The following is a 14,678-nucleotide window of genomic DNA, read 5'->3' as shown; positions in this document are numbered from 1 at the left end:
GTCCACTTTCGGGACTTGTACTCGTCTTTTATTTTATAGCAGCTTTGTACTTGTGACTTCCAGGTTTTGGGAGGTGTCTTTAGTTGTTTATATCATGTTTTGGTTTACTTTCGCTTATTCTTTCTGCCTATCTTTATAATCCGCCACTCTTGTTTAGTTTCTGCCCTCAAACCCATTACTTGAAGTTCTGGATTGACAGGTTGGTTTACCTACTGGTGGATTATAGTAGGTGTCATCATGACCTAAGGAATTGGGTTCGTGACATATTCTTCCTACGAAAAATGATCAAAAATGTCCTCAAACTATGTGAAATGAATAAAAATGTCATGTCTTTATAGTTTAGTTCAAAAATAACTTTGTCGTCAATACTTTGGTCCAAAAAGCCCTTATTATCACTTAATGGGTCAAAAATGCCCTTTTCCAAATAAATCTATTATTTATTTTCTTTTTAAACACATTCTTTGCCTAATAATTTTTTTATTAGCAAATGTTTATCCTACTTTAATTTGAAAAAAATTAAAAAATAACAATATTTCTTATTTTATTATAATTATTTTTTATCATTATCTAAATAAAAATTAATGATAAAATTTGCTATGATTTTATATATATGACATATATTATCCATTTGTCTGACCTCTTTTCCTATGCTTCTATTGAGCCGAGAGTCTTTCGGAAACAGCCGTCCTACAGTGATAGAAGTCAGGTCTGCGTACACTTTACCCTCCCCAGACCCCACGATGTGGGATTTCACTGGATTGTTGTTGTTGTTGTTGACATATATTATCCATTAAAATGGTACATTAAGTTATTCTATTTTAATAGATAAAATGATATTAAGAAGAAAATAATTATTTCCTACATTTTTATTAGTTAAAGTGATTTTAAAAGAAAGAAAAATAGGGTTCCTTAAAGTAATATTCTTATTAGGAACAAGATGTGTTTAAAAAGAAAAAAAACTCTATTCGGAAAAGGTCATTTTTGATCCATTTAGTAATAATACGGACATTTTTGGATCATTTAAATCACAATAAGGGCGTTTCTGGATTAAAATATTGATGATAATAACATTTTTAGACCAAACTACAAATGGAGGGTAATTTTATTCATTTCACATAGTTTAAGGGTATTTTTGATCTTTTTTATTTTTTTTCTAATTTACCGTTGTGAGTTATTAGATTTGAAGATATACATTTGATCAACATAAAAAAACTAAATAAATAATCCATGTCCATTATTCAAATTAATTAATCAAAATAAATTAATTCATGTTCATTGATTGAAAACTTGATTTTACAAAAATATTAAATAAGGATAGAATACTAAATTTATTTAATTTTTTAATACATATAAAATTTAAAATTGTGACATATAAATACAAAAGGATGAAGTATATAATAATTAATAATTATACATGTCGTTCATATCAACACAATCAACAATAAAATATGATCAAACATAGGCCCAAAACCCCCAAAGCTACAATTAGGAATTGATCCATTAATAATTTTACTATTTTTCAATTAGGAAAGTACAAGAACCTCTTCATCTTCTCCACCCAACCTTTTTATCTCCTTTCTTCTCCCCCAACCTCTTCAATATCCGTTTGTAATGTGTTTTTTCCTTTATCTTTGAAGAACACAATCTGATCCATTCGAGAAGTTTTCCACCGGTGGTGTAGAGTTGCTTCAGATCCAATTTCAAAGGTCGAGATCTTTGCATGTCAGCTCAAATCATATATCTTTGATGTCTTCATCGTCTCTCCTGCTCCGGTCAGATTTTCTAGCAGTAGTATCACAGCTGAGGGAGACAAAAAAGTTCCAATGTGTTGCTCTTAATCAATTCCTGTGATTTTTGAAATGGATTCTCTGGCGGTTCAATTATTTTTTAGGATGGTCAACAAAAATTACATGACCCAAGGTTTTGAGTTTCAGCTGAAGGAGGTGCAAGTATTAGTCCAATATGTAAGACGTCGATTTTATGTTTTTTTTTTATGTCTTCAGTATAGATTCAGCACTACTTTTTCCCTTTCATTTATTATTGTAGTTAGTAATATTATTATTCTTAGTAATTTTATTTACTTTTTTCCATTCAAGGAAAGTAATTTCTTGATCTTCCTTTCTAGTTTTAAGCATAAAGAATTTACCTTCAGTATTTTTTTGATACATAACATTGTTAGATATTTATGCCCTTTGTGTGCAATTTTATTTTATGAAATAATGATGGACATTTATGCCCATTTTTGTGTGTATTTTGTTTTTAAAATATTAGATGAAGACAGAGATAAATACTACAAGAAAATTCATCACGCACTTCTCCACTTCCTAAGTTTCTGGGTTAATAGTAGCACTACTTCCTTCAATTCTTCATATTCGCCCACCCAATAGAATTACAGAAAGAAGAAAATGGAGAAAGAAACCATCTTTTGGCGCTTAACTTTTTTAGGTTTTTGGCTCCAAAAGAATTTCAGGATAACCACTATATATATGAGAAAACAAACGGAAAAGGTTTTATCTTTGCAAAGTGAAGCAGAATTCCTGAACCTGAACAAGAAGACGAGGTATGTATCAGTCACCCTAATTTTATGTTTGAACAAAATTAAAGAGATAGTGATGTCGCAATCATATATTGAATGATTTGTTCATTGATTGTTTGTGACACATTCACTGATCTTGCTTTATTATTGTGTCATATAATCAATTAGAAGATAAAAAATCAATTGTTAGTTTTTAAAATAGGAACACTCTAATATACTGTGTATATTACATTTTCGCGTGGTGTGCATATTTACAGTTGGTGTGTGACACATACTTGTGAAGCATAACACTTTTCAAGACTCCTATTGAAACAACTTCTCTGTTTTATTCATATGTTGATGTTCTCCCTTGGGTTTCAAGGGAAGAGGGGATGGATTGTGCAAACATGGTATTAAAGTTTGTTAAGTGATGCTTCTTGAACTTGGCACTTACAATTAGGATAGGGCAATGGAACTTTAGATTTAGATGAACTAAACCAAAATCATTTGAGATGAATATTTGGTAGGGTAATTGAAATTTTGCTGAAACCAATAGGCATTTCTTCATGAGGCTTGTATTTATCAGATCTATAGCCTCTTCTTAACACTTTAGCTTATATAAGTTTTCGAAAAAGTTATTAAGCCTTCAAATCTGGATATTTCCTGCATAAATATATCATTTATATCTTATACTAGTTCTTTAATCTGCTAGTTTTTTTTTGGTAAATAAACAGTTTTATTTATTACTAGTAGGAATTACAAAAGGAACTTAAGCTATAACAACTTAAGTCCATCAACAACAGTATCCTACTTCAGCGTAACTAAAGATCTTTATTCTGTGCGATTACACGAGGTAAAAGTTCAGAGTTCTTAGTCTTCTTTCCACACTTGCATTTAGATGTACTCTTTGACACACCTCTTGTATGATATACTTAATTAGCCGTGTTGCGTCTCTAGCTCTTCCTTGGAACACCCTTAAGTTTTTTTCCTTCCAAATGTGGTACACACATCTAGCAGCTACCATTCTGAAGATTCAGCATTTGGGCTCTTCCCTTTCTTTGTAGTCATACAAGTAAGTTCTTGCCAGTCTCCAGGATTGTGGATAAGCCCTTGCCAAGTTAACACCATTTCCAAACATAGGCTGTATAAGGTCATTCAAAATACAAGTGGCTAATACTCTCCAAACTAGTGGCACATAAAGGACATTTCAAAGTATTGTCAATTACCCATATATCAAGTCTGCCCCTTGTAGCCAACTTCCCAACGCTGCTACTCTAAATATAAAGAGCCATTTTGGTGCTCCCAAGTTGTTGCATACTAGCCTTCTCTATGGGACTCTAGGGAAAGGTCCTTGCATTTTTCTATATAGCTTTCAAATGGAAAAACTTTGCATAGAAAGATATTGATCATAGTCGTAGCCTTCTGATTCAAAGCACGTTTTTCCTTTAATTTGCTAGTGATGCTTCAACAGTTCAATTAATATTAGAACAAGAAGACAATGAATGCTTATTAATAAATGACGTGTGTGAGACTTGTCAGGTTGATGATTTATGTTCTTTTTAGATTTTTCTTTAGTTGTCAATTGTTGGTGCTTTAATATAACTATTTTTGTTAAACCAATGAATTTTATATCTTACGAACATTCTAAAATTACATATTGTGTTTTGGTAGAATTTTGCAAATCAATGGCACCAGGTGGACGTGTCTTTAAGCAAACTACACTTACGGGGGAAACTATTCAAGATACTCAATCACTGGATGAATCAAATAACCCTACTCCTGCTGTTAATACAGGTAATACATTTTATTATATTGATTAGGATTAAATTATTTAGTTATTGGCCAAGTTGAACCTTTTTCTAAATGGATAGGTATTGTGATCTACATCTTTGGAATTCGACTTCTTTTATGTAATATGTGAAACTTATAATCAGTGGACATGATATGGATGATCATAAAAGATGCTTCTTTATATATTCTCTTTGTTTTGTCGATGAATTTTTTGACTTAATTGTCTGTGATAATACAACAAAATAAAGAAAAATTTTGTATGGTGATATGGGTGAAACTGAATGCTGGGAAGTGCACTCATTTTATTCAAAACTCTTGACAAATACTTCATCACAATAACAAACAGGAGTGGTGATAAGGGATCACCCTGCCTGAGCCCCCTCTGTCCCTCAAAGTACCCAGGTCCCTCCCCATTAACCTTTACAGAGAACTTTGTAATTGAGACACAACTCATAACCAGCTTGTTAAAGGTTTCAGGAAAACCAAACCTTCTCATAGCTTCTTCAATAAATTTCCAACTAACTATGTCATATGCCTTCCTCAGATCAATCTTCATAAGACACCGTGCAGAAGTCTTCCTGCTATAATATCTTAGTAAATCATGACATATCAACATATTGTGAATTAATGATCTACATTCTACAAAGGCTGCTTGGTTTTATGTTGTCATGATAGCTATTCTTTTTGGTTAAAGAATCTCTTTCTAGTTGCTCTGGAACAATTAGGAGATTCTCTAGAAGAAATACGGGGTTCTGCTTCTGGCGGCAACATGCTTGGTCCCGCTTATGGGGTCAAAACAATACGTTCTAAGAAGAAAGATTGTAATATCAATCTCATCGAGATCATCAATCTCATACCAAATCCCATCAATCGAATAGCTGCTACACCAAAACTAGGTGTAAAGAACCAACCAGACTGATCTAGTGGATAAATCAGAAATAGAATCGATTTACAAGTCCAATGCCAATGGCTTGGTTTCTAGTGGTAATACATCGCGAACCCATGTATATATCATCTGCTAATACACAGCCAATTAATGTTTGACTAAAAATTCTTTTCGACATTATCCCATTCCGAGGATAACACACAAGAAGACTCCTTACTGCTCCGTGGGGAGCGGGATGAGTGATACATCTGGCGAGCGCCGCATCCAAATTATTGGCTGGCCATTTCAAAATCGTCTATACATTTAGAGAAAACAACAAAGTGGTAGACTCTTTTTGGATCATTTTACACAATATTTTGAGGAGATCACGCATCAACAAAGCTGGAGCTCGGGTATTGATATATTCCATCAAGAGAAAGGAGGCAGACTGAAATGAATTTTCTAACATTTGACTACGTACCATTGAATGATTTAGTCGCACACTTGAAAGATAGCCCATAAATGCCTGAAAGTTGGATAGGATGGCCCCTACATAAGGATTATATTGCCCCCAATTTTTATGAAATACAAGATGCGCATTGAATGATAAGAAAGCTATAAATCATAGAGGAATTTCTTATAAAATGGGTGAATTTATTGGATTGGTTTATTCATAGTCTTCGTTCTTTTTGACTCTGCGCCATTAATTCTACTATTATTAGTGAGGAATAATGAACGATTCCTTTAGATTTATAGAGATAGGGGACATAATTCATCGAGCCGCTTTCCCTCATTCCACTCGTCCAGCCCTCTTCACGAACTTGTACAATTGATGCCACAAAGATAGCCAACTCTATTATCAAAGAAACAAGGAAAGGGGTGACAATTTGGCACCAGATATCTGAGGTGTGGAAAGAGCAGCTGTGAGAAGCGGAAAAACCATCAAAAAATGACGATAGTTCGTGGAGGTTTCTACAGAAAGACCCCTTGGTTCTGGCATCTTTGACGCCCGAATTTGGAGTATCCTACTTTCACGCAATTCACAGGGTTCAACAAGCAATCGATATTTCACGATCAAGCGTGTAATACTCTTTTTAGTAGCGGTCCTTATATATCGTATTAACAATTGAAATATGGTCGAAAGAATAAATCTCAGTACGGCTACCTTGTTACGACTTCACTCCAAGAAACTACTTCCATAACCATCTGGTCTTGGGCTCTTATTCACATTGATACTGAACATTGCTTGCTTTATCTCCTTAGCTGAGTAATGGTTTACCAGTTCCAGCTGTTGTGGTATTGTGAGTTTAGGTCCATTCGCCAAAAAACTACCAAACACTTTTACTCTCTGCCATTCCTTCTTACGCAAAAGTTCCTCATAATACTCCACAAAAACCTGCATAATAGTTGTATTCTCGCTTTGTAAATTCCCCGCCTTGTCTTTGATTTGTGTGGTAGCCTGTTGTAGTCTTTTGTGTTTGATAATAGAGTAAAATACCTAGTATTATCATCTCCCAGCCTTTGCCAAGTAGCTTTGCTTCTCTGCTGCAAAAACACCTCAGCAAAATACGATGATTTTCTACACCTTTGACATTTTTGCTTCTCTTGTTCTTGAAATGTTGTGTCAGTTGGGTTGCCATGTAGGGCCTTTTGTACCAGAGCCAATGCTGCCCTATCTTCCTCTGCTTCCGTAAGAATATTCCTAAAGCGATCTCTGTTGACTTCCCTGAGCCAATGTTGCATCTTTCTTTCACAATGAAATCTAGAAAATTTTACCTGAGGGTTTCAGAGCTCACACATTCACAATTCACAATTCACAATTGGGGTTATAAATAGTGAAAGTACAAAATCTGTAACAATAATTTTTAGAATCCAACGACATTTATGTAATCTGTGGAACTTATAACCAGCGGCATGATCTGAATGATCAAAAGAGATGCTATTAGTTATCTTATATTCTTTTTGTTTTGTCAATGAATTTCTTGACTTATTTTTCTGTTAAGATACAAAATAAAAAAGCAATTTTTTTAGCTGTTTCATTTTCATCCTGTACGTACCTGATTTTTTTTCATCAGATGATTCCACTAGAATCAGGAAAGGTCGTGGCAAGACTAGAGGGAAAGGTCTTACGAAAATGAAGAAGTCTATGGGAGGCAAGATGAAAATAGAGATCCCAGTTGGTAAAGGAAGGCCAACTAAACCAACTCAATCGGCAAAACTGTCCAATGAGTTAGGAATAATCGCTTGAAATTTTCTTCCACTTCCAAATAAGTGGAAGGAACTCACAAGAGAGGACAAAGATGCAGCACTTATTAGATGCCACGTAAGGATTCTATACTCTTGTAAATTTATTACATGGTAGTGATTATACCGAATTCTTTTCTTGGGTACTACTATTATTCATCCATCTATTTTTTTGACGAACTACTCGGCTATATCTATCTACAGAGATATGTAGTAGTAAGTTCAATAATGGTCTCTTTTGCTTTATTCTCTGAGATTCCTATTCTCTGTTTTTTAAAAATATAACAAGAATTTTAATTTATTGGCAATAACTAGAAAACTAGAAAACAAACAACTAGTACATGTGATCAACTACTAGCTACTAAAACAACAACTAGGGGTATACATTCATCTCTTCAAGCTTCCTTCCTTAACTCTTCCTCAGGGGATCCTCTGAAGAAGATATCTTGTACAATCCTCTATAAAAGATAACAACTTGCCTTATGATGCCAAGGCCATTCAGCAAATTGCAGTAGCAGAGCTCTTGCCTTTAGAATGTGCCTGTGCCTACTCCAACTCTTTAGCCTATTTTAATGCTTACGTAGGCACTCCTTGTTTGTGTAAAAGATTACTCCATATGGTTCTAGAGCACTTCCACGTGAATGCTTCCCACCTCTGTTGAACCTTCCTCCCCTATATCCATGAATAATAACAATAGTAAGCAAAAGATACAAGCCCACAGAAATCTAAAATAGCTTTTCTGCTCCAAAACGACTAATGATGGCATTAAACGAGAAGTTGTCGATCCTTGCTCTATACCACTTCATCATTCAAATGGGTAATCTAACCATAACAAAATCATATGTCAACATTCATCGATACATGCAATTTCATCTAGTCTTTTCATATTAATTTTCTGTTGCAGATGGGTACTTGTGCTCGTTGATACAAGGAGCTTCTTTTGTTAAGCACTTCTATACTGGTCCTAGTAACGTAAAATGTTTTGAAAGAATCCAGAGACTACAAACAGCTATGACCATGTAATTATTCAACAAACATGCACATGAACATTACATTTCTTTTCTCTTTTGCCCTCTTCTGGTACTCAACATCTATTTACTGTTATCTTTTTTGAGAACCCACCAAATAGTGGTGGGATCATATAACATTATAAGCTAACCTGATTTTTCAGAAAGAATCCAGCAGAATAACCGTATGACCACACATGCAAGTCAAACAATAGACAGCTAAAGGCTTACCTTCCCCTATTCCCTTTAAAGTCACGGCGTCTGTCCTGTTGGTTATTATGGAACATACTCCAGTATTCCTTCTCAGCATCACCTGATAAAAAAAGTAACACACAATCTATGCTTCTTTAAGGGCACTTGAGTTTGAGGTTAATTAGTATGTTAGCAGATGTGATGATTATTACTTTAATATAAATGAGATTTTGATCGTTTTGTGTGTTTCTTCAAAACTTATTTATTTTTAGGAGAGGTTTGAGATTAATTTAGACGAGCATTACGTGAAAGATAGCTGTGAGGATATTCTGAAAAATAGAAGCCGTCAATGGTGCTACAAGTTAAAACAACTATTTGAAAGTGCACGCTCCGAGGAAGAAGCTAGTAAAATTGAAGTGCCAGAGTTGACCCCTGAAAATTGGAATAGGCTTTGTGACATGTGGATCAATACAGAGCATAAGGTAATTTATATTCATGTTATTGTCGTCGTTATTTTTGTTTTTGTAAATAAAGGAAATTTGTTATCAAGTATGGAGTTACAGCTCAAATTAAAACAAGACAAGCAGACGTGGACATTCCTAACTCCTGATTATCCTACTCATCTATTTTCTTCTACTAGTATAGACTATGAATAACATCTAAACATTTGAATATGGTGCCTATTATGTGGCTTCAGGTAAGCCCTGAAATAGACCTCCTAGGCAATGTGCTTGAGAACATCATCAAAGCTTCTATTCTTCTTCTGGAATGCTCTTTGGTTCCTTTCCTTCCGGATATAATAAACTGCTGCAGCTAATACTATCTTATAAACCACAGCCCTGCTACTTCTCCCTTTACACCACTTCTACTCCCACTTGAGTTCCTCCTCCCATTCTATACATATTCGCTGGATGTGCATCCATTTGAGCAGGCCTAAGACATATGTGTCCAGAGTAATTGCATCCAAAGAACAAATTTTGAATAGACTCAGGTTGTCTATAACACAATTGACACTGTAAGTTTATATCCATTCCCTAATTGATCAATCTATCACAAGTATATATTCTGCCCAGTGCTGCTAATCTGAGTATAAATATCCATTTTAGTGCACTGTGCACCTTGATTGCCATATCAATCCCTTCCAGCTAATCTTTGCTCATTGTCTTTGTATAGTTTGGTATATACTCTTTACGGTTAATCTGGATATTGTATTTTTGTTGTTATTAAAGTTATGATATTTATAATTTCTTTGTAGAAACAATGCGACATAAACAAGGTCAATTGAACTAAGCTTAAATCTAATCATTTCATGGGGTCAAAAGCTTTTGTAGCGGCTCGTGCTGAAATTGGAATTTGTACCATTTTTTTTTCTAGTGAAATTTTAGTACTATTTCAATTGTTTTCTTGTTTTACAGGGTGAAACTAAACCTGAAGGAGTGGAGCCTGACAGAATCGAGTTCTATAAGCATACTTAATACACTAACGAAAAAGGATGGTCGTCTCAAGAGACTGAGACTCACTATGTAAGAAAGTTACTATTTTTTAGTAACATATCCATTGCATTTGGCCGATTAATATTCTTCAGAAGTTGTGCCTTCTTTAAATAGTATTAATATTTCTATACAGAACAGCATGAAAGATTTGAAAGATCTGTACAGTTTAGGAGAGTCTTCCATGACTATTGATGAAATTGTGGATACTGTACTTGGTACAAAATCGGGGTACATAAAAGGCCTCGGTTATGGTCCAAAATCTAATACTACAAGAGCTACACAAAGGAGGACAGCAGAGTTAGAAGACTCTCAAAAAGGCAAAAGAGGAAGCTGCTGCTATCCAACATAATTTATAGAAACGATTAAATGCAGCTGAAACTGTGGTAGAAAATCAGCAGTCTCAGATAGAAGATCAACAGTGTCAAATACAAGACCAACAATCTCAGATTCAAGCATTAAATTCTCAATTGGACACTCTAGTGGCACGCCAGGAGGAAATGTTTAAGAAAATGCAACTTTTTGTTGACTCATCGCCATCAAGGTTAGAAGTAACGTAAACTTATACGATAAGTTCTATTTAATTTCTTTTTATTAAATATATAAATATGTAGCATTTAGTATCTATCTTTACATATTTATATTTTTTATGATGCAGTGGACATTGAGCTCCATCAGAATGTCAACTTTAGGTATATTTCTATTTTTATTTAGCTAGCTTAAACTTCATGTTTAGCAAGTTGTAGTTTAAACAAATTATAGTTTGTTTGTATCATGATATATATAAGTTGATAGATTACCTCCTAAAAGAAATAGTATTGAACATGCATATTACTTTAACTTCAGTTGCTTCCTAAGCTTACTGGACAGATTGTAGAAAAAGCTACTATTATACCTTATATATGGGAAACATTGTCAATAGCTAAGTAGAGATAAATAGGAGATTTCCCTCCTTATTACAAAATTTTGTGGATTTTAAGACATGGAAGTAGGATATCAACATTGTAGAGCTTCAATTGCTATCCGTCTCAAATCTCTTACTCCTTGCTTCTGGTGTATCTGGTCATTCAGTGATGATTTGGTCTGCTTTATCTTAATTATTGATAGCAAAGTTTTGTAGTATTAGGAAAAGCTTTTTTTTTCTTCAGAATGGTCTATCATTAACATTAGCAGCATTCCAACAAAGTAAGGCAGTAATACATCTAGTTAAAGATAAGTGGAAATTCTTGTTCACCATCAAAGCTATTGTAGATAAAAATAAGATGATTATCTTCCTGAAAATCTACCATACTCCACAGTACGTAAAGATGTTGGGTCTTGATCTTGAACTAAAATAGGGAGTCTAACTTCAACAAATGTTTGGCAGGAACATGTGTATTACTCACCCAAGATGACCTTCGTATTATGTATGATTTGTCTTTGCAGTGCTTATAAAACTGAGAATTACAACATACAGAAGACATAGATTGCGTTACAGATTCTACTTTTTGACCCTAGTATGAACACTTTAAATTAAATATTAATTTTATTTTCTCTTTAATTTGCATAGGTATAAAAGGTGAAAAATAGAACCAAGTTTTGAGGCCACAAGAATGTAGAGATTTTTTAAGGTATAATACATAAACGTATCCTTTAACTTGACCTCAATTGATATTTGTGACCTCCAACTTTGAGTTTGCTCAGATGTCGCAATGAAGGTGCACAATGCTATCTCTAATTAGATAGTTCTGAAATAGAAATTTCTTTTGTGGAAGGCGAGTTACTCGACTCTCTTAACGTGAATTCTAATTCCAGTGAAGTGTCAAAAACACACTTAAACTAATGAGTGATAGTTCAGATATGAAACTCACACTCCCAATAGAAACACACCTAAGCTATTTTCTTTTTTTTGAGTTTCATGCCTAAACTATTGGGAGTGTGAGTTTCATATCTGAACTATCACTTATTAGTTTGGGTGTGTTTTTGACACTTCACTTCTCTTCTAATTAATCTAGCTAATGGGCTTCTCATACCGAAATGGTTATGTACGCCCCAACAAAAAAAAGTGCTGATCCTTTAGATCAAAATAACTTGTTGGCCTGAAGATGTGATTTCAAGTTGTTTTAGTCTACAAATACATTTACAAAGTGAAAAGAACAAGCTCGATCGTGCCGATAAGCTACCTCATGATAGAGGGATTGGGCGGAGATATAATTGCTTTGTTCCCATTTGTCAATAAGGACGCACTATAACTGCTGAAGTCATGCTGTTGGACTTTAGCCCTCGCATTCAATCAATATTATTACTTTCCTCCGTTTCAAAATAAGTGATATTTTTATCTTTTTATTTTATTTCAAAATAAGTGGGTGTTTCATATAATTAAAAAGACATGAATGATGTTCTTTCCATTGAAAAGTTTAAAAATATATCATTATGTTTTAAACAAAGTAATTAATAAAAGGAGGTGGTTTTTTTTTAGTGTAATAATGAAGTCTCAGGTGCATACCTGAAATTTGCTTGTCTTCCAGGTCCAATGGACAGAGTTTAAAGAGGAATATTCGTACTAGAGTGAGTGAATTCCAACCAACCCTTTAAAAGGTGACAAATCTCCGTATGACTATAAAATAACTTCAAATTCATAATGCAATCTTCGCTAAGCATTTCACTTCATTAGCACTGAGTTGTGATCGTCCATTTTCATAAAGTGGACTGAATTAATTCATAATGGGATAAAAGACATCATTATGTCTTTTTTATCTTTTCTATAAAAAGGTGTTGTATGCATTAGACAACAATATCTCAAATTAATCAATCACAACCTAAAGTCAATCTCATGGCACTGGTAGATGCAAGAGATGGTGATTACACAGTGAGTTTCATCAGAAAATCTGTAGTAAAAGCTACTGGTCCAATTCCAGAGCCCTATGTTCTAACCCTTTCAAACCTCGACCTCCTCTCTGGACGCTTTCCAGTGACTTACTTTTACATGTACCACAAAGCGAAACATAACGACTCATCAGCTTCCATCGCCCATGAGTTGAGAAAATCTCTTGCTAATTGCCTCTCACATTTCCACCCATTTGCTGGTCGAATTATTCCAAATCCAGACACGAATGAGCCTGAAATTGTATGTGATAATACTGGTGCTCTGTTTCTGGAAGCACAAGCCAGCAATTCTCTAAAAGAACTTCACTTGTATAATCTCAACAAGTGTATGGAGGGAAAATTAGTTCCAACAAATCAGGAGTTTCCAGTACAAGTTCAACTCACAAATTACAAATGTGGAGGCATATTTATAACATTCACATTTGACCATGCTTTAGGTGATGCTAGTTCCTTCAGTAAGTTTCTACTGATGTGGTCCCAGATAGCGAGGAAAAAATCCCTTTCTTTCTTGCCGGATCATAGGCGAAATCTTCTTCGTGCACGAAATCCACCAATTTACAACCCTTCCTTTGACGAATCGTTTGTTTCATGCTCCCTGCATGATATACACAATATATCGACTCCAAAAACTCTGCTTAAGCGTCTATACTACATTGATGCATCCAGCATCGATAGGCTACAAAAAATCACATCAATTGATGGTACCAAAAGGACTAAAATCGAGGCATTTTCAGCTTATATCTGGAAGATTATGGTCAAAGCAATTGATAAAGGCCACAAGAAGTGCAAAATGGGATGGTTAGTGGATGGAAGAACAAGGATATGCAATTACAATGAAAAAGTAACCGAGAACTATATCGGGAATGCTTTATCTATAGCTGTTGGAGAAGCAAGTGTGAATGAAATTGATCAAGCGTCCATATCAGATGTCGCAATGAAGGTGCACAATGCTATCTCTAAAGTGACTAGTGCAGAACATTTCTTGGATTTAATTGATTGGATTGAATGTCACAAGCCTGGATTGATGCTCTCGAAGATTGTTCTTGGACAAGGTGGTCCGGCTATTGTAGTTTCATCTGGACGGAGATTCCCGGTGGCTGAAGTAAATTTTGGCTTCGGAAGTCCAGTTCTAGGAACGGTCTACTCCACCATTAAAAAGCTTGGAGTTGGTTACATCAACCAAAGGCAAAGTGCAAAGGGTGATGGATCTTGGACTGTCTCAGCTATATTGTGGCCTGACATGATTGAAGCATTAGAATCAGATTTCAACCATGTTTTTCAACCTATGACTTCAAATCATCTTAAACTTTAGCTACTCCTCTGGTGTTATTCAAAGAGGAAACTGTTGGTCATATACAATTTAAAAGGTGAATAAAAGATATGAGAACAGTGCAGTCATCTCTTGATAAGGTCAACAATTATATGTTTGGTGACTTATTTATAGGTAAATTCAATAGGTGGTCATGTAACTATGAGATTATTCTTTTTCACCAAAATCACTTAACTATATTTTTCAATATAAAAATCACAAAATTTTGGCTTCACTAATACGAAAATAATATATGCTAGAAAATTCAACTTCTGATGAGTAATTTCTATTTTTTATTTTTATCTAATAATACAAGTTCAATTAAAAATGATTGACCTGACTCGACCCGATTTTTTTTTTAACGGGAACAGACCCTACACAAGGCTCCCACCTCTCGTGC

General features: G+C 34.5%; 1 protein-coding gene across 7 annotated transcripts; it reads left to right on the top strand.

The window, feature by feature from the left end:
- The first annotated feature begins 1,442 nt into the window (after positions 1-1,442).
- On the top strand, positions 1,443-14,440 carry LOC129893922 (coniferyl alcohol acyltransferase). 7 transcript variants are annotated; one of them, XM_055969359.1, is made up of 9 exons: positions 1,443-1,964; positions 2,463-2,560; positions 4,187-4,309; positions 7,247-7,494; positions 8,887-9,096; positions 10,030-10,137; positions 10,241-10,648; positions 10,763-10,796; positions 11,654-14,440. In XM_055969359.1, exon 9 carries the CDS (start codon positions 12,917-12,919, stop codon positions 14,279-14,281), a length of 1,365 nt encoding a protein of 454 aa, XP_055825334.1. In that variant the 5' UTR covers positions 1,443-1,964; positions 2,463-2,560; positions 4,187-4,309; positions 7,247-7,494; positions 8,887-9,096; positions 10,030-10,137; positions 10,241-10,648; positions 10,763-10,796; positions 11,654-12,916; the 3' UTR covers positions 14,282-14,440. The 7 variants fall into 7 exon arrangements, with proteins under 7 accessions (XP_055825334.1, XP_055825333.1, XP_055825335.1 ...); XM_055969358.1 differs by having other exon boundaries at positions 2,272-2,560; XM_055969360.1 differs by lacking the exon at positions 2,463-2,560.
- Positions 14,441-14,678: the final 238 nt, after the last annotated feature.

This window comes from Solanum dulcamara, chromosome 7 (genome assembly GCF_947179165.1).
Source record: "Solanum dulcamara chromosome 7, daSolDulc1.2, whole genome shotgun sequence".
NCBI lineage: Eukaryota > Viridiplantae > Streptophyta > Magnoliopsida > Solanales > Solanaceae > Solanum > Solanum dulcamara.
The sequence above is the reverse complement of the archived record's forward strand: the minus strand, read 5'-3'. Positions and strand labels throughout refer to the sequence as shown.

Excerpts from the sequence above, each read along its gene's own strand:
- LOC129893922 (XM_055969360.1), top strand. The coding sequence starts at position 12,917 with ATGGCACTGGTAGATGCAAGAGATGGTGATTACACAGTGAGTTTCATC.